This window comes from Rhinoderma darwinii, chromosome 7 (assembly GCF_050947455.1).
Source record: "Rhinoderma darwinii isolate aRhiDar2 chromosome 7, aRhiDar2.hap1, whole genome shotgun sequence".
Taxonomy (NCBI): Eukaryota; Metazoa; Chordata; class Amphibia; order Anura; family Rhinodermatidae; genus Rhinoderma; species Rhinoderma darwinii.
This window is the reverse complement of record NC_134693.1, coordinates 80,458,826-80,477,020: the sequence shown is the minus strand read 5'-3', so window position 1 is coordinate 80,477,020 and position 18,195 is coordinate 80,458,826. Positions and strand designations below refer to the sequence as shown.

General features: G+C 42.2%; 1 protein-coding gene across 3 annotated transcripts in view; it reads right to left on the bottom strand.

Moving 5' to 3' along the window:
- SREBF2 (sterol regulatory element binding transcription factor 2) overlaps positions 1-18,195 on the bottom strand; it is a 56,087-nt gene that overhangs the window by 15,500 nt on the left and 22,392 nt on the right. For all 3 annotated transcript variants that reach the window (XM_075833608.1, XM_075833607.1, XM_075833609.1), the window contains exons 11-14: positions 17,382-17,551; positions 16,995-17,166; positions 16,804-16,915; positions 12,862-12,974 (exon numbers count right to left, since the gene is read on the bottom strand). In XM_075833608.1, coding sequence (XP_075689723.1) covers positions 12,862-12,974; positions 16,804-16,915; positions 16,995-17,166; positions 17,382-17,551 — 567 coding nt within the window. The remainder of the gene's footprint in view (positions 1-12,861; positions 12,975-16,803; positions 16,916-16,994; positions 17,167-17,381; positions 17,552-18,195) is intronic.

The following is an 18,195-nucleotide window of genomic DNA, read 5'->3' as shown; positions in this document are numbered from 1 at the left end:
ATACTTTAAGTTAGTGGTAAAATTTTGTTGATACATTCAGTATTTTATTGTGAAAAACACCAAAATGTAGCAAAAAATTTAAATGTATCTGCTTGTAAGACAGATAGTAATACCACACAAAATACTAATTAACATCCCCCACATGTCTACATTAGATTGACATAGTTTTTTGTGCATCCTTTTATTTTCTAGGATGTTACAAGGCTTAGAACTTTAGTAGAAATTTCTCAGTTTAAAGAAAATTTCGAAAGTCGATTTTTACAGGGACGAGTTCAGTTGTGAAGTGGTTTTGAGGACGTTATATATTAGAATCCCCCAATAAGTCACCCCATTTTAAAAACGTCACCCCTCAAAATATTCAAGACAGCATTCAGAAAGTTTAACCCTTTAGACATTTCACAGGAATTAAAGCAAAGTAGAGGTTAAATTCACAAATTTGTTTTTTTTGCAGAAAATCATTTTAATCCATTTTTTTGTAACACAGAAAGTTTAACCAGAGAAATACAACTTAATATTTATTGCCCAGGTTCTGCAGATTTAGGAAATATCCAACCTGTGTTAATATACTGAAGCACAGGTCTCAGAGGCAAAAGGAGTTACATAGAGGATTTTGGGACCTTATTTTTATTAGAATATATTTAAGGCACCATGTCAGGTTTGTAGGGCTCTTGTGGTGCCAAAACAGTGGAAATCCCCCAAAAGTGACCCCATTTGGGAAACTACACACCTCAAGGAGATTATCTAGAGGTATAGTGAGCATTTTGACCTCACTTGTTTTTTTGCAGAAATTATTGGAAGTAGGCCGTAAAAATTAAAATCTACATTTTTTTCAAAGAAAATGTAGGTTTAGCTAATTTTTTTTTTTTCCACTTACACAAGGACTAAAGGGGGAAAAGCACCACAAGATTTGTAAAGGAATTTCTCCCGAGTAAAACAATATCCCACATGTGGTCATAAACGGCTGTTTGAAAACACAGCAGGGTTTAGAAGGGAAATTGTGCAATTTGGCTTCTGGTGCTCAAATTTAGCAGGAATGGTTTGCGGACGCCATGTCGCATTTGCAAAGCCCCTGAGGGGACAAAACAATGAAAACTCCCAAAGAGTGACTCAATTTAGGAAACGACACCCCTTGAGGAGTGTAGTGAGCATTTTGACCCCACAGGTGTTTCATAAAGATTATTAGAATTGGGCAGTGAAAATAAAAAACAATCCCATTTCTTCAATAAGACGTAGCTTTAGCTAAAAAATTTTAGTATGGCAATAACCCAATAATATGTGGTCATAAACTGCTATTTGGGCACACAGAAGGGCTCAGAAGCTTCCGTAATGGCAAAGCAGGAGGCCATTGTTAGGCCTCCTGTTGCCATAGCAGCAGTTGGTAGCCCTGATTGCATGGCAGGGCTGCCGATCTGCTAGCAACCCGTAAGATGCAGCGATCGCTGCATCTAATGGGTTAATGGCAGGAATCGGAGCTATCTTGTTGCCGGCTAAGGAAGCTTCCGTGCTAGGCAGATCAGGAGGCCAGTATTAGGCCTCCGGTTGCCATTGCAGCCACCGGAACCCATGCAATTTCATTGCTGGGGTGCCGATGAGCTGCAAACTTCTTAAATGCAGAAATCGCTTTTCACCACAGCATTTAAGGGGTTAATGGCGGGGATCTAAGCTAATTTCGGTCCCCGCCATTACAGTCGGATGTCAGCTGTAATACACCGCTGACATCCAGCGATGATAGCACAGCCTTCGCTTCTGAGCCGGGCCATGCATTTGTCATATGGATACAGCAAAATGCGGGAAGCACTAGCTTTCCATGACATATCCATACGACTAATGTCGGGAAGAGGTTAAAGGTGTTTTCCGAGTGAACACTTTTATGTGTCAGTGCTTTTAACCACTGAATGTGATTACATTTGTAATGCACTTATCGTATCCAAATTAGCCCAGTTTCCCAATGATGCCATGGGGCACACGACTGGTGACGTCACTCTTTGCCCCCTCTGTTTACGAGCCGTATACCCAACACGGGGTCAAACTGTTAAAAAGTATATGCCCGATACATGACATTGATACAATAAGTGCATTACAAATGTAATCACATTCAAACACTGACACATAGAACGGTTAACTCTGAAAACCCCTTTAATGTATCGAGTACCTTCCCAACTGGAAGGTGGGACGCCAAGAATAGTAAAATATTGTCCGCATATATTTTCCTCCCGATCTAGAAATTTCAATCTCACAATCTCCGCATCTCCTCTAATTCAAACCGCCAAAGGTTCTACCCCTAGAGCGAATAATAATGGAAACAGGGAACACCTGGTTCCCCTGCCCATCGGGAACGCCTCTGACAATTTTTCATTCATTTCCAATCTGCGAGCGTAATCTCGCTGTAACGTGTCATTTACAGCGTGATCTTCATGATTACGCTTGCTGTGCTGTAACTACCACAGGAACAGTAACGAAGTGCAGAGATTGTGAATAGACATCCCGTGGAATGTCTATTCACTGTCTAAACACTTCAGTATCGTTAATGTGTTAGTATAAGACAGCACATAGTGATCTAAAAGGATCCCTTGGAGCTGACTAAATGAATGAAGAGAAGTCTATTTGACGCTGATTGGTCAGCGTCACACACTTCTCTGTACAACGCCCACTTGGTCAATAGTAAAACACGCCCAGTTGTCCATTGAGAAACTCATTAACATAAAGCTAAAATCACTAATAAAGTGGTGAAAATAGATCGTTCTTTGTTTTTTTAAATAAAAAGCATGGCTGTCAGCTACATTATAGCGCCCATCTCCTTATGTAGGAGATGGGCCACTTATAATGTGGTGACAGAGCCTCTTTAACCCCTTAAGGACGCAGCCTAGTTTGGGCCTTAAGGCTCAGAGCCCATTTTTCAAATCTGACATATTTCACTTTATATGGTAATAACGTCGGAATGCTTAAACCTATCCAAGCGATTCTGAGATTGTTTTCTCGTGACACTTTGGGCTTCATGTTTGTGGTAAAATTTGGTCGATATATTCAGTCTTTATTTGTGAAAAATTGCAAAATTTAGAGAAAATTTACAAAAAATAGCATTTTTCAGAATTTAAATGTATCTGCTTGAAAAACAGACGGTTATACCACCAAAAATAGTTACTAGTTCACATTTCCCATATGTCTACTTTAGATTGGCATCGTTTTTTGAACATTATTTTATTTTTCTTGGACGTTACAAGGCTTAGAACATAAACAGCAATTTCTCAAATTCTTAAGAAAATTTCAAAAGCCTTTTTTTGAAGGTGCCAGTTCAGTTCTGAAGTGGATTTGAGGGGCCTATGTATTAGAAACCCCCATAAAACACCCCATTTTAAAAACTAGACCCCTCAAAGTATTCAAAACAGCATATAGAAAGTTTTTTAACCCTTCAGGCATTTCACAGGAATTAAAGCAAAGTGGAAATGAAATTTGCAAATTTCATTTTTTCTGCTGAATTTCAATTTTATTCAATTTTTTTTTAGTAACAGAGAAGGTTTTACCAGAGAAATACTACTAAATATGTATTGTCCAGATTCTGCAGTTTTTAGAAATGTCCCACATGTGCCTCTAGTGCGCTCGTGGACTAAAACACAAGCCCTAGAAGCAAAGAAGCACCTAGTGCATTTTGAGGCCTCTTTTTTATTAGAATATATTTTAGGCAGCATGCCAGGTTTGAAGTGGTGTTGAGGTATCAAAACAATGGAAACCCACCAGAAGTGACCCCATTTTGGAAATTACACCCCTCAAGGAATTCATTTATGGTTTTTGTTATCATTTTGACCGCACAGTTTTTTCACAGCACCTATTTGAATTGGGCTGTGAAATGAAAAAAATGATATTTTTTCCAATAAGATGTCATTTTTGATCAAAATTTCTTATTTTCACAGGGAACAACATACCCCATTTTGTTGCCCAATTTGTCCTTAGTGCGGCAATACCCCATTTGTGGTGATAAACTGCCGTTTGGGCCCATGGGAGGGCTCAGACGGAAAGGAGCGCTATGTGTTTGTTGGAGTCCAGATTTTGCTGGATTGGTTTTCGGGTGCCATGTCGCATTTGCAGAGGCCCAGAGGTATCAAAGCAATGGAAACCAACCAGAAGTGACCCCATTTTGGAAACTACACCCCTCAAGGAATTCATTTATGGTTTTTGTTATCATTTTGACCGCACAGTTTTTTCACAGCATCTATTTGAATTGGGCTGTGAAATGAAAAAAATGATATTTTTTCCAATAAGATGTCATTTTTTATCAAAATTTCTTATTTTCACAGGGAACAACATACCCCATTTTGTTGCCCAATTTGTCCATAGTGCGGCAATACCCCATTTGTGGTGATAAACTGCCGTTTGGGCCCATGGGAGGGCTCAGACGGAAAGGAGCGCTATGTGTTTGTTGGAGTCCAGATTTTGCTGGATTGGTTTTCGGGTGCCATGTCGCATTTGCAGAGGCCCAGAGGTATCAAAGCAATGGAAACCAACCAGAAGTGACCCCATTTTGGAAACTACACCCCTCAAGGAATTCATTTATGGTTTTTGTTATCATTTTGACAGCACAGTTTTTTCAGAGCACCTATTTGAATTGGGCTGTGAAATTAAAAAAATGATATTTTTTCCAATAAGATGTCATTTTTGATCAAAATTTCTTATTTTCACAAGGAACAACATACCCCATTTTGTTGCCCAATTTGTCCTTAGTGCGGCAATACCCCATTTGTGGTGATAAACTGCCGTTTGGGCCCATGGGAGGGCTCAGAAGAAAAGGACCACCATTTGGCCTACTGGAGCTTTTCTGGTGCTAAGTCATGTATGCAGAAGCCCCTGAGGTACCAGTACAGTTGAAACCCCCGAGAAGTGACCCCATTTTAAAAACTACACCCCTTAAGACATTCATCTAGAGGTGTAGTAAGCATTTTGACCCCACAGGTACTGTGTAAAAGATAATGCGCAGCAGATGGTGCAGTGTGAGATTTGCAATTTTATATATATATATGCCATTTCAGTGTCCAATATAGTGTGCCCAGCATGCGCCACCGGAGATATACACCCCTTAAATTGTAATGTGGGTTCTCCTGGGTACGGCAATACCCTACATGTGGCTGTTATCAGCTGCCTGGGCATACGGCAGGGCTCAGAAGGGAAAGATGAGGGGGGTAAGCTGTGCGGAGTGCATCAGGGTAAATTAAAAATCAAGGGATGTATGATACATTTTAAAACAATCTTTTATACAGAGCCCTGGTTTTTCAGGACACGTGTCACATTGGTATATTGTGTTCTTCCTTATCCCCCTCTTATAGCAGACTCTGCACCTCTTTTGACTCTTTCCCTTTCCACCGGTTTGGGGAACTTCTCCTGGAAAGTGTTGCCCTGGTACGATGCGTGTGGCCTCGCTTCCAGAAGTACTGGGTGCCCCCCCTTCCTGGTCCCTAAAGATTAGATCTTGAAATTCCAGGAAAGTTCCCCTCTGGCCTGAACATCGACGTAGCACGTACACATTGTACAAAGCCATCTGTATGATGTGCCCGGCCAGCTTCTTATACCACACCGCATGGCGCTGTAGGGCTTCAGGACTTGATTTGACAAATCCATCCCTCCCATGTACCTATTGTAGTCCAGGATGCAGTCTGGTTTGCGGGTGGCCTTTCCTTCATATATCCTAAATCTGTAGGTATACCCTGATGCCCTCTCGCAGCTTATACATCTTCACGCCATACCTTGCCCTCTTACCTGGCAGGTACTGGCGGAATTGAACCCTCCCTTTAAAATGTACCAGGGACTCATCAATAGAAAAACACTTCTCGGGGGTGTATGCTTGGGAAAACCGGGCACTGAAACGGTCTAATAGGGGTCTCCGTTTATCCAAACGGTCAAAACTGGGGTCATCTCGGGGTGGGCACGGCTCATTATCAGTATAATGTAAGAAGCGAAGTATTGCCTCATTTATTTATTTTTTTAGGTTCCAGTTCATTTCTGAAGTTGCTTTGAGGGGCCCATATATTAGAAACCCCTATCAAACACCCCATTTTAGAAACTAGACCCCTCAAAGTTTTCACAACAGCATTTAGAAAGTTTATGAACCCTTTAGGTGTTTCACAGAAATTTAGAGCAAAGTAGAGGTGAAATTTACTCTTTTTATACCATTTTTTTTATAACACAAAAGGATTTATCAGAGAAACACAACTCAATACTTATTGCCCAGATTCTGCAGTTTTGAGAAATATCCCACATGTGGCCCTCGGGCGGTAATGGACTGAAGCACCGGCCTCCGAAGCAAAGGAGCACCTAGTGGATTTTGAGCCCTCTTTTTTATTAGGCACCATGTCCGGTTTGAAGAGGTCTTGTGGTGCCAAAACATTGGAAACCCCCCAAAAGTGACCCCAATTTGGAAACTAGACCCCTTGAGGAATCCATTGTAGTTTTCTTGGGGTGCATGCGGCTTTTTGATCAGTTTTTATTCTATTTTTAGGTGGCGTGGTGACTAATAAACAGCAATTCTACTATTGTTTTTGTATACTTTTTTTTTTACAGCGTTCACCGTGCACTATAAATGACATATTCACTTTATTCTGCGGGGCGATACGATCACGTCGATACCAGATGTTTATAGTTTTTTTTTATGTCTTATGGCGTTTGCACAATAAAATACGTTTTGTAAACAATCATTCACTTTTTGTGTTGCCTTATTCTAAGAGCCAGAACGTTTTTATTTTTCAATCAATAAAGCCGTGCGAGGACTTATTTTTTGCGTAACGAACTGTAGTTTCAATCAGGACCATTTTTCGGTACATGCGACTTTTTGATCTCTTTTTATTCCATTTTTTGGGAGGTGAAGTGACCAAACAATTGTGATTGTGGTACGGTTTATCAATATATTTTTTTACGGCGTTCACCGTGCGGGATAAATAACAAAATAATTTTGTAGTTCAGGCCGTTACGGACGCGGCGATACCAATTATGTATAGTTTATTTGTTTGTTTATATATTTAAATTAATTATAAATGACTGATAAGGGAAAAAGTGGGACTTTTACTTTTATTACTTTTAAAACTTTTATTTTCTTATTTTTACACATCTTTTTTTTACTTTTTTTTTACTTTATTACTTTGTCCCACTAGGGGACATGAGGGCAGGAGGCCCTGATCGCTATTCTAATACACTGCACTACATGCGTAGTGCAGTGTATTAGAACTGTCAGCTACTCACTGACAGCAAGCATAGTGGGTCCTGACGTTGTCAGGACCCACTAGGCTTCCGTCTATGGCATAGCCGGACGCCATTGTTTGGTGTCCGGTTGCCATAGTCACCATCGCCGGCCGCTATCGTGTAGCAGGCCGGCGATGGCGGATTAACCCCTAAGAAGCCGCGATCGCTATTGAACGCGGCTTCTGAGGGGTTAATCGGCGGGGGAGCTCCGCGATCGGTCCCGGCACATTGAGCAGTGATAGTCTGCTGTCGGAAACAGCAGCTATCACAGCTCATGAACGCGCCCCGCGCGAACGGCGCCGTGTTTACTCCATGACCTACTATTAGGTCACTGAGCGCGAACGCTACAGTTAGCATGACCTAATAGTAGGTCATGGAGCGTTAAGGGGTTAAAGAATACTGGCATATTTTGAGTAAAGCATACCCTCTAGTCGAGGCATTCCATCACTTACCACTTAGTCCTGAAGATTCCCTTTTTTTTTTTATTACAACTAATTAGAACAAGCGGATTTAGGTAGTGATTAAATATCTGTTCAAAATTTGAGTTCAACACTAATAGGTACCTTTCCATGTCTTAATAGTCATCAGTGTTCCAATGTAATTAAGGGATTTTGCATAGCTTTAATACGGTTTTAACATTGTTTTACAGTTCAATGGATTTTATTCTATTGATTACGATCGATTTGAACATTGACTAATTACCGGTAGTGGAACAGGAACTAACCACACCCATCACAAACTATCACCTGTACCTATGACCCAGAAGTGTTTTTTTTTCCCTCGGGTGAGTACTTAAAGAATGCTTTGATGTTTTTTCATAAGCCTGATGAAGACCTAAGTTCTAGGTTGAAACGCGTAGCTTCTAGATCTGCATGCTGTTTTCAAAGTACACGTCTTTTTAAGCAATAAAGCCATTTAACACTTAACGAGAGGCCTTTCCGTTATTTGGAAACGCAGAAGACTATCCACGCTTGTGCAGGAGTGCCTTCAGTAAGGAGTGAATCCCTTTTTTCGAGTATCTTTGGATGGTCTCTTACATCGGACAACGCTGACCCTTTGGCTACCGGTGCCCACTCCGAAGGCCAGCATACTGCCAATCTATGGAGCCTAAGGCTTCCACATTCCACATGCTAGAAGTTTTTGTGCCGACCATCTTGCACAACCGTAGAAGGGGAGTGTATCAAAACACCCCCTCTTTCACCTATGTTTGTGCCATTAGTTTTCGAACCTACGTTATCACCTTAGAGGAGCGCCCTGTGTCTCTCTTTTACCTGTATCGTTATCTATTTGATAAAACGTCTGTGTAGCCTTTTATACGTAGGTGAAACGACGCAAAGATTTAAAGATCGCATATGTAAAATACAAATCCACAATCAGACTAGAAAACCTTTTGCTTCCGATACTGCACCATTTTTTATTTTTAAAAGAAACATAAGATCTCCCAATTAAGAGTTCAAGTAATCGAAAATGTACAGCTACCAAGACGAGGGGGGGATATTAAAAAGTTATTACACCGAGAGGCGTATTGGATACACACAATACAAACATTGCACCCGAAGGGGTTAAATATGAGATCTCTGAGGCAATGTTTACACGCTTAACAAAAAATGGCTGTAAAATACGGAGCCATTTTTTATGCATCAGGCGTTTGAGCTGCTTTTCTATTGAGACAATGAAAAACGGCTACAAAAACGGCTCAAGAAGTGACATGCACTTTTTACACACCGTTTTTACAAACGGCGCATAAAAAAACGCCCTGTGGGAGGAACGAAACGCCGTTTTTACCATTGAAATCAATGGGCAGATCTTTGGAAGCATTTAGCCTCCGTATTTCGGGGCGCTTACAGGGCCGAAAATAGGCCGTGTGAACATACCCTAACATTCAATAATCTATTGCTGTATTTTTACAGGCTATTTAAATTCATGTTATCTATAGAATACACTTTGTGATAAATCGCTACTTCTATATATTTTCTTTCTACTACCATTTTAAATGGGAAGGCAATATTTAAAATGATAATGTAATGACGGGGTGGGGAGAAAGACAGGTGAGCCCTAATCTACCCGCCACTCAGTCCCTGCCTACTTGCGACGACCCGTCCTAGGCGACGGGGTACAACTGGGCGACGGTCCCTACGCTCAGTAAGTGCACGACAGACAAACAAGGGTACACAGAAGCTAGGGAAACGGGGCAGCTGCCCACGGAGACACCGTGAGCAACGAGAAGTAGTGAACGAGCCGAGTCTAACCAGGAGTGCACGAGGTACAAAACGCTGAGCAGGAGAATGGTCAGTAAGCCAAGGTCAATAACAAGCAGAGGATCAGTAGTTCAAGCAGCAGCAGAGCCAGGAAACAAGCAGAGCAGAATTACAGGCAAAAGGAGGAACAGGAAAGGCAGGTATAAATAGACAGTGGGCGGGAGCTAGCTCCGTCTGGCCAGGCTGTGATCGGCTCTCCCACTCCTAAGCCTGCCATCCTGAGTGGTGGAAGATGGAGTCAGTCTCATAGACATAGGAGCAGGTGCAGACGGATTACCCACGGGCGTCGACACAGAAGCTGTGTCTGGCAGATCCTTTACAGATAAATATATATTTTTTTCTTTTCCTTTTAGACCATGAGGACTGGCAAATAATAATGTTTCATAATACAGCTAAAAATTAGATTCAGTGTGAAAAAGACAAAATCGGGAGAACGACCATACCATAAAGTCTACAGTTTATTTAAAGACTATATGATTAAGATGTCCTACTTGGATAGAGAACATATCTAAAAAGTTAGCCCATGCTTCACGTTCTGTCCCACTCTCTATCTTCTAAATGAGTCTCATTATGTCAAGGAATTTTTATGAATGAACCCTCTGCTGGTTTTCTTTTTCCGAATGGATTCATTCATAAAAGTTTTCGCAGCAGTTGTGGATTTACTATGTGTTAATGATTTGACTTAATTGTGAATGTGATTCCAGTTTGTAGATATTTTAATTTAGTCATGTGATCGGAAACGACATGCTATAAAATGTTAATTTTTTTACCCATGTACACATAATTGAGAAAAGCTATTGAAAGCGTCTTTATTGAATAAAAAGAAAGATCAAGCATCAGATACAGAGATTTCCGGGATTTTGTTTGTTTGCCGTGCACAGAGGCGTGACGGCAGTGCTTCCAGTAGTGGATGTGGTAGCGTCTACTACGTCAGACGCTTCTCACGTGAAGGGGAGGAACCTTACCCTTGGACAAACAGGTTTTCAAAATCACAGACCGGATCTAACACGCAATGGTGGTCCTGGATGCTGCTAAACCCTTGCGTGGCCCTTCAGGAACAAAAAATAAATAAGAGCCTCAAACAACTTCGTTGCAGCCAGATAGACTTGGATTGCTTTAACCAAAGCAAGACAATGAGAAGCATGTTCCCTCAAATTAGATGGGGAGGGGCAAAAAGAAGGGAGACTTGCTCGACAAGGCAGCAAGTTCTGATACGTATCTGATGGAGGTGATATTCACCAGAAAAGGTACCTTCCACGAAAGAAGACGCAACAAAATATCTCTCAAAAAGGGTAGAAAGGAGTCACCTGAACAGCTCCTAAGGACCAAATTAAGATCCCAAAGCTCAATGGGATGTCTGAAATGGGGAACCACATAAGTCACCCCTTGCAAAAAAATCTTCACCTGAGAACGAAGACAGTTCTCTGAACAACAATGGACACGGTAGAGACCTGACCTCTAAGGGAAGATTAGACAAGATTCTGTTCAAGGCCTGATTGCAGGTAGGACAGGAACCAAGGTGTGGAGAATTTAATAGGGTGGAAATTACTCACACCATCGGAAGTAAAGCCTTCCACTTGCGATGGTACACCTTGGCTGACTGAGGTGTTCTGGCATTCAACATCATCTTGCGAACGTGTTCAGAGACTGCCTTTGCCCGCAAAACATCGGCTTCAACAGTCATGCCGTTAAACGTATCAGAGATAAAGTGCGGTGGAATAGCTGACCTTTGGAATGGAGGTTTGGAAAAAGCGGAAGACGCCAAGGCTCATCTGCAAGAAGGTTGATCAGGTCTGCGTAACAGGCCCAGCAGGCTAGTCCACTGCAACCAAAATTACTGGAACATCTCCACTTTTGAGTACTCTAGGCAAGAGTGAAAAGGGAAGATACAGGAGAGAGAGAACTCTTTCCACGGAGTGACCAGCGCATTGACTGCGCTGGCTCTGGGATCCCCTGCCCTGGCAATCTAGGTCCGAACCTTGTGCTTAAGACGGGGCACAAAGAAATCCACATCTGGGTAGACCCACTTCTGTCACAGTTGATGGAAAAAGTCTGGGTGAAGAGACCACTTTACAGAATCTAGTAGTTGGTCTCGGCTGGGAAAACCTGCGGCCCAATTGTTTGGTTTGTGGACCGCTGACAACGCTGGAATATGCTGCTTTACCCACAGTAGGATCTCCAATAGAGTCGTCCGACTCCTGGTACTGTGCTTGTAATTCAGATCAGCAACTGTTGTGGAGTTGTTGGTCTGGATCCTGACCCAGAAAAAGAAGAGAGTCGAATGGGAGAGGGGTATTAAGATTGCCCTCAATTTTAGAAGGTTGATTTGAAAGGACCAAGTGCCGTGAATCGTATCGGAGACCAAAAAATGCAGCCCACGCGGACCAGCCACTGGAGGAAGCTTCAAGAACTCCATCCAGTATGCGGTCGACGCCACCTCTCGAAACCTGGCATTGTCCATATGAGCAAGCCATGTCTCCTAAAAGGCAAGAAGTTGTCCCCGTTCAACACGAGTGGGGAGATACCTTTATGTTAAAGATGTCATAGCAGAGGAGTGCTTCTGGGCTTGAAAGACGGCACATCTGGAGCTGTTGGGATAGCTCTTCTGTCTGGTCTAAAAGAAAATGATCTCTAGAAGTAAACACTGAGGAGGGACATAAATGAAGAGACCTGATAAAAGGCAGCGGATACAGTGAGGGCAGTTCTGAGGCCAAAGAGAGCCCTTACTGACCGTAGCCTCAGAAATAACCTCATCCATACAAAAGGACAGCCACCAGGGCCCTCTTGGAAGCCCGATTAGACACAAGATTTCAGCTAAATAGACCCCCAAATGGAAGTTTATTTAACGGATGCCCAGGCATTAAAGGCAGACTCAAGAGAAGCCTCAAATTAAAATTTTGAAGTGTGGATCACCCGAGAAGCAAGTTTGGCTAAATTCTGCTACTGTGCTCCTGCCAGGATACTGCAGTGCAGCTGCTACACCACACCAAACAGGCCTACCTCACCTTAAGATCAACTCCACCTGAAAAGAAAACCGTATCTGAGCATTTTGAAACAGCAAGATGTCTGTCAGGATGTTTACACTCCTTGGAAAGAATCTCAAATTCGCTCGTTTTTTTTTACACCACTTACACCTATACCAAGAGGGGCTAGATTTTATTATTGACAATTTTTTTTCACTTGGCTGTACTACTGGGGCACATTTTTATGCTATAAAACGAGAAAGTTTTATTAACACCTTATCTAGGAATCCTGGATTTTAGCTGAAAATCTGTAGTCAGTCAAAATGTAAAAACATTTTGAAATGAGGCTTTCATCAATGGAATAAGTAGAGAATACACAAATTAGACGAAAGTTATTTCAGGTGTACACTTTTACTTACTAGTAGAGGTCAACATGCAGGATGAACCTCCAATAGGGAGAAAGCTGACACCGCTTACGGAATCCGCAAACACATTTAACAGTTTCAAATACTCTCGGGCTTTGGAAAACTCACTGCAAAACATAAAAGCATGTTAAATGTAGAAGGTCTTTAAACCGCCAAAAGTGAAAATGAAGTTTATTTCCATATTAATCTGGTTATACTTATAAAGGGTTAAAGGGGTATTCTGAAATGGGAAAAAATATGGCCAAGGATAGGATGCCATAAAACAATAAAACAGCCATTACTCACATTAAAAAAATGTCATGGTGTTCCAGCGCAGCCACTCTGGATTTTACAAGCAATTAATGGCTCTTTTGCTTTATGGCATTTTGGAGGCACTTTTAAACAAGCATCTATGTGTCATGAAAGAGGTGCTTTAAAGAGCAATTTAATTTAGCATAAATATAAGATAGTGATAATAACAATAATAATATTACAAATATTATGACCCCTTCCCGCAAATGGGCGTGACTGTACATCCAGATTGCAAGTGCTTTACCGCAATCAGGTGTACAGTCACGTCCTGGCTTTAAAGTGACACAGTGACAGTTTCCTGATTGCAACTATTACTGACAGTTGCCGGGCAGGACTCACTGGCACGGGACCAATTGGAATGGTCCCGTGTCGTCAAGCACGGTGATTGGCAGGTCAGTACGGACTGGCCAATCACAGCATAGGACGCAGGAGTACCAGGCATCGCTGGCTCTGACAAGCTCTGTTGTGAGTAAGAGCTTGTAGGAGTCGGTCGTAGGAAGTGAAGAGAAGTGGAGGAACTGATAAAACCAGCCCTAAGATCTTCCCAATTTCTGCCCACTGACAAGTGATCACCAACTTTGGTGCCCACTGGTCATCTGATTCATCCACCCAGCCATCAACTGTCACATCACCTGTCCCAGTACCCGGTCGCCATCGCCCCACTGTATCCCTAAGTGCCCATTGCCCGAGTTCCCTGTTAGGTAGCAATGACACCTCTTGTTCAGATTTTCCCCTGGTAGGCAAATAATGCAGGGTCGCTGGTCCATTCTCCTTACTCACTTGTGGCAAGGGACTCCTCTATTGCATTGTTCTTTTTGAAGGAGTATGATTATTCAAATGTGGTGCAAAAATTATCAATAACTGGCCTGATTTTGAATAGGCGGCCATATGTGGGGTCATCACGGGACTGGCAATGTGCATTATCATTATAATGCAAAAAGGTCAGAATTATTTCATAACGTGTCCGGGTCATTGCTATGCGGAAAAATGGGGTGCTGTATAAAAGATCTGTACTCCAGTATTGCCTAAAAGCTGGCTGTTTTACTAGGCCAATATGTAGCACAAGGCCCCAAAATATCATCATCTCCGCTCCATCTATGGGGGTCCACCTAGCAAATGACCTGGGAGTTTGGGCCAAAAATTGCTGAGTGTACAAATTTGTCTGGGCCACCATTAAATTTACAAAATCCTCAGAGAAAAAAAACCTTGCAAAAAAGTCAATTTCTGTGAGGCCTGCAGTCTTAAACCGAATTCCTGAGCTGCCTATGAAATCTGGAATGTGAGGCTCATAATTCTCAAGGGCGGGTTCCACATGGTATCACTCATTTGGCGGGGTTGGCTCAGATGTTCTGGGGCGCCTTTGCAGGAGTTCCTCATCACTGGATGAGGAGGAAGAGAAATGGTGCATATTCCTCTTCTTCCTCGCTGGCCATATCGGAAGCCAGGACGGCGTATGCCTCCTTGGCTGAATAGACCATTTTAGATGATTGGGACATTTTTATTTGGGGGGGGGTGTGAGGTGATTGAATACATGTAAAAACTGGATTATTTTTTTTACAGAGGGGGTTGTGTGTGTTGTGCTTTTACACGTGCATATCAAAATTTCAAAAGGAAAAAAAAAAAAAAAAAGAGAGAGAGAAAGACACAGAGAAAGAGAGAAAGACACAGAGAAAGAGAGAAAGACACAGAGAAAGAGAGAAAGACACAGAGAAAGAGAGAAAGACACAGAGAAAGAGAGAAAGACACAGAGAAAGAGAGAAAGACACAGAGAAAGAGAAAGAGAGAAAGACACAGAGAAAGAGAGAAAGAGAGAAAGAGAGAAAGAGAGAAAGAGAGAAAGAAAGAAAAATGCCCAAAAAAAGCCTGCGTCAACAAATTACCACTGAGCCAGATTATAGACTCAGTACTCAGTGGCCTCAGGGCGCACAAAAAAAAGATAGTGCAGTAAAAGTAGGCCAAAAAATAGAACTTGCACCAAAAAATTACCATAGCTGCTGATCAGTGATGGGGGTCACTGATCAGCACTCAGTGGCTGCAGGGCGCGCACAAGGAGACAGTGCAGAAAAAAACCCTAAAAAAAATAAATGTGCGAAAAATTGAGCACAGAGGCCGATCAGTAATGGTGGTCACTGTGCAGCACTCATCGGCCGCAGGACGTACACAGGGGGGTGGAGGTACTGTATCTGTAGCAGAACAGTAGATGATGAATAAATGATCACACAGCAGGATGCACAAGACTCTGTAGAATGTAGAAGAGGATCGCAAGGCCAGAAGGCTACAGAAAAGGTCAGTATGGAAAAGACAGGGTCACACACCAGCTCTGCTCACCATTCCTAACCGGAATGAGGCGGGCAGAGCTGGTGCAGGGTGCCATAGCTGCAATTGGTCAGTCTATGCAGACCGACCAATCGTAGCGATCAGGGAGAATGCGCTACCGCCAGCTCCCCATGAATATATGGTATGGATTTGGTGCTGTCCTAGCGATTCAGTAAAACCGCAAAAGTCCACAATTAGCCGTTCTGAATTGACCTGCCTGGCGCCGATATGGGGGGGGGGGGGTATTCAGGAAAACAGCAGCACAGCCACAAATAATTCTTCAGTGTGAAAGCACAACTCCCCAAACATGGGTTGAAACTTTGCAAGTGTTTTTATGCTTCGTGAATAAATCAAATACACTTTTGGATTATCTTGAGTGCTGCAGTTTCTTTCTTCAATTGGATATGGGGGAGGGGCACGACGGCCCCTGGGAATTGTGTAAAGATCCCATGGCATTGCTGAAGTCTCCTCAAAGATATTTTTCATGTTGTGTGTGAATAGAAGAACCCTAACCACAGATGTCCCTACAGCGTTTAGAAGTAGGTTAAGGAGAAGCGGAGAATACATGACTGCAGGATGAGGGTGGTTTATAACAACTGCATCAATCTGGTATACATATGTCTGCATGGGAGCTGTATATTTTTAGTTGCTTCATTTTTTAAATTTAGCTGAATTGAACCAAACAAAAAATGGTTGCAGAGGTTAAAGAGCCTCGGTCACCAGATTATAAGTGCCCTATCTCCTACATAATCTGATTAGCGCTGTAATGTTGAGAACAATACAGTTCTGTATTTTGAAAAACGATAATTTTTCAGCAATTTTAGATTTATGCTAATTAGTTTCTTAATAACCAAATGGGCGTGTTTTTACTTTTGACCAACTGGGTGTTGTGAAGAGAAGTGTATGATGCGGACCAATCAGTGTCATACACTTCTCATTGTTCCAGCCCAGCTTCTTTCACTGCACAATCACACTGTAACAATGGGCTGGAACAATGAGAAGTGTATGACGCTGATTGGTCACCGATTGATTGGTCAGCGTCATACACTCTTCTGTACAATGTCCAGTTGGTCAAAAGTAAAAACACGCCCAGTTGGTCATTAAGAAACTAATTAGCATAAATCTAAAATTGCTCATAACTTGCTCAAAAATGATCGTTTTTCAAAATACAGAACTGTATGGTTATCAACATTACAGCGCTAATCAGATTATGTAGGAGACAGGGCACTTATAATCTGGTGACAGAGTCTCTTTAACATAATTTGATATACCGGTTTTATGATCAATATACTACCTAGCATGTACAAAAATACTCTGAATGATTCATACCAGCTTTCTTCTTCCTGTGACAATTTGCTAACTTCCGGCTTTGCCAGGGCGTACAATGCTTTTTCCAGCAAAGATTCACAAAATGCTCGATGGATTTGAGCAATGGGGTCAGCTGCAAGAGGAAATTAAACATTTTTATTATGTGGCTTTATAATGGCTCACTGTTAAAACACAAACTCTAACTTGCATACCTGGGTTTCTTGAAGAGCTGTAAATAGACTCTTTTGATGCAATCTTCACAGTCCAATTAGAATTGATGAAGAAGTGTTTTCCCAAAGGGTGTGTGAGCCACCGTAATGATTCTGGTAGAGTATCCGTGTCATTAGAAGAGCTTCTACTTTGGGCACACCCCAAGAAATATGCCTTAAACGGGAAAATCACAGGAGCCATAATTTTCCATGAAACTATTTCAGTTACGGATTTGAATCTTTGATATTTGTGAAAATTAATGGGGTTCTACAATAATCAAAAACACATTGTATGTGAAAATGGGGTGCTCACACTAATATATATGGAACATATACCTTGTTCAATTTTTGCAGCTCAAAAACAAGAATTGATGTTTTGGTGGAACTTACAGGCAGGAGAGAGAACCTCCCTGAGAAGGTGATCTTCATCTGCACAGCTGTGGTTAGATGGATTTCTGTTAGTAAGCTTTGTGAGATCTTGTCACCAGCACACTCCGCTAGATTTACTGCACACAGTGAGAGATTTAAGCCTGAACAGTGCCAACTTGATGGCAGCTTTCCTAAAGGCAAGTAATGAAACGGTCAATATGGAGGCTGTTGTCTAACATATAAGCAAGTTAAGGAGAACCTTTCAGCTGCCCATTCATGTGCAGCGGAGTTCAGCATGTAATAGGCAGGGCTTCACACACACTGTCTCACTTTACACTTTTTTCCTATCTTCCTCCATGATTTACAGATCGGTGCCGTTATATTTGGCGCCCGATATGTAAATAAGCCAATGAACGGTCAATGGGGCGTTTCTATCTAACTAAATGACATGGGGACGTGATCTCTTCGCTCTGACACTGTCCAATCAGTTACGGACAGTGTCAGGGCGGCTTGCGCTGTGTTCCCTCCCGCGAGAACACACACAGACAGAGAGCGCTCTCTGCAGAACCACCAGTCTGTGTGTGTTCTCACAGGAGGGAACACAGCGCAAGCAGCCCTGACACTGTCCGTAGCTGATTGGACAGTGTCAGAGCGAAGAGATCACACCCCCTTGCCATTTAGATAGAAACGCCCCATTGATGTTTGAGGGGCTTATTTACATATCAGGCGCCAAATATAACGGCACCGATATGTAAATAATGGAGGAAGATAGGAAAAAAGTGTAACGTAAGAGTGTTTGTGAAGCCCTGCCTATTACATGCTGCACATGTATGGG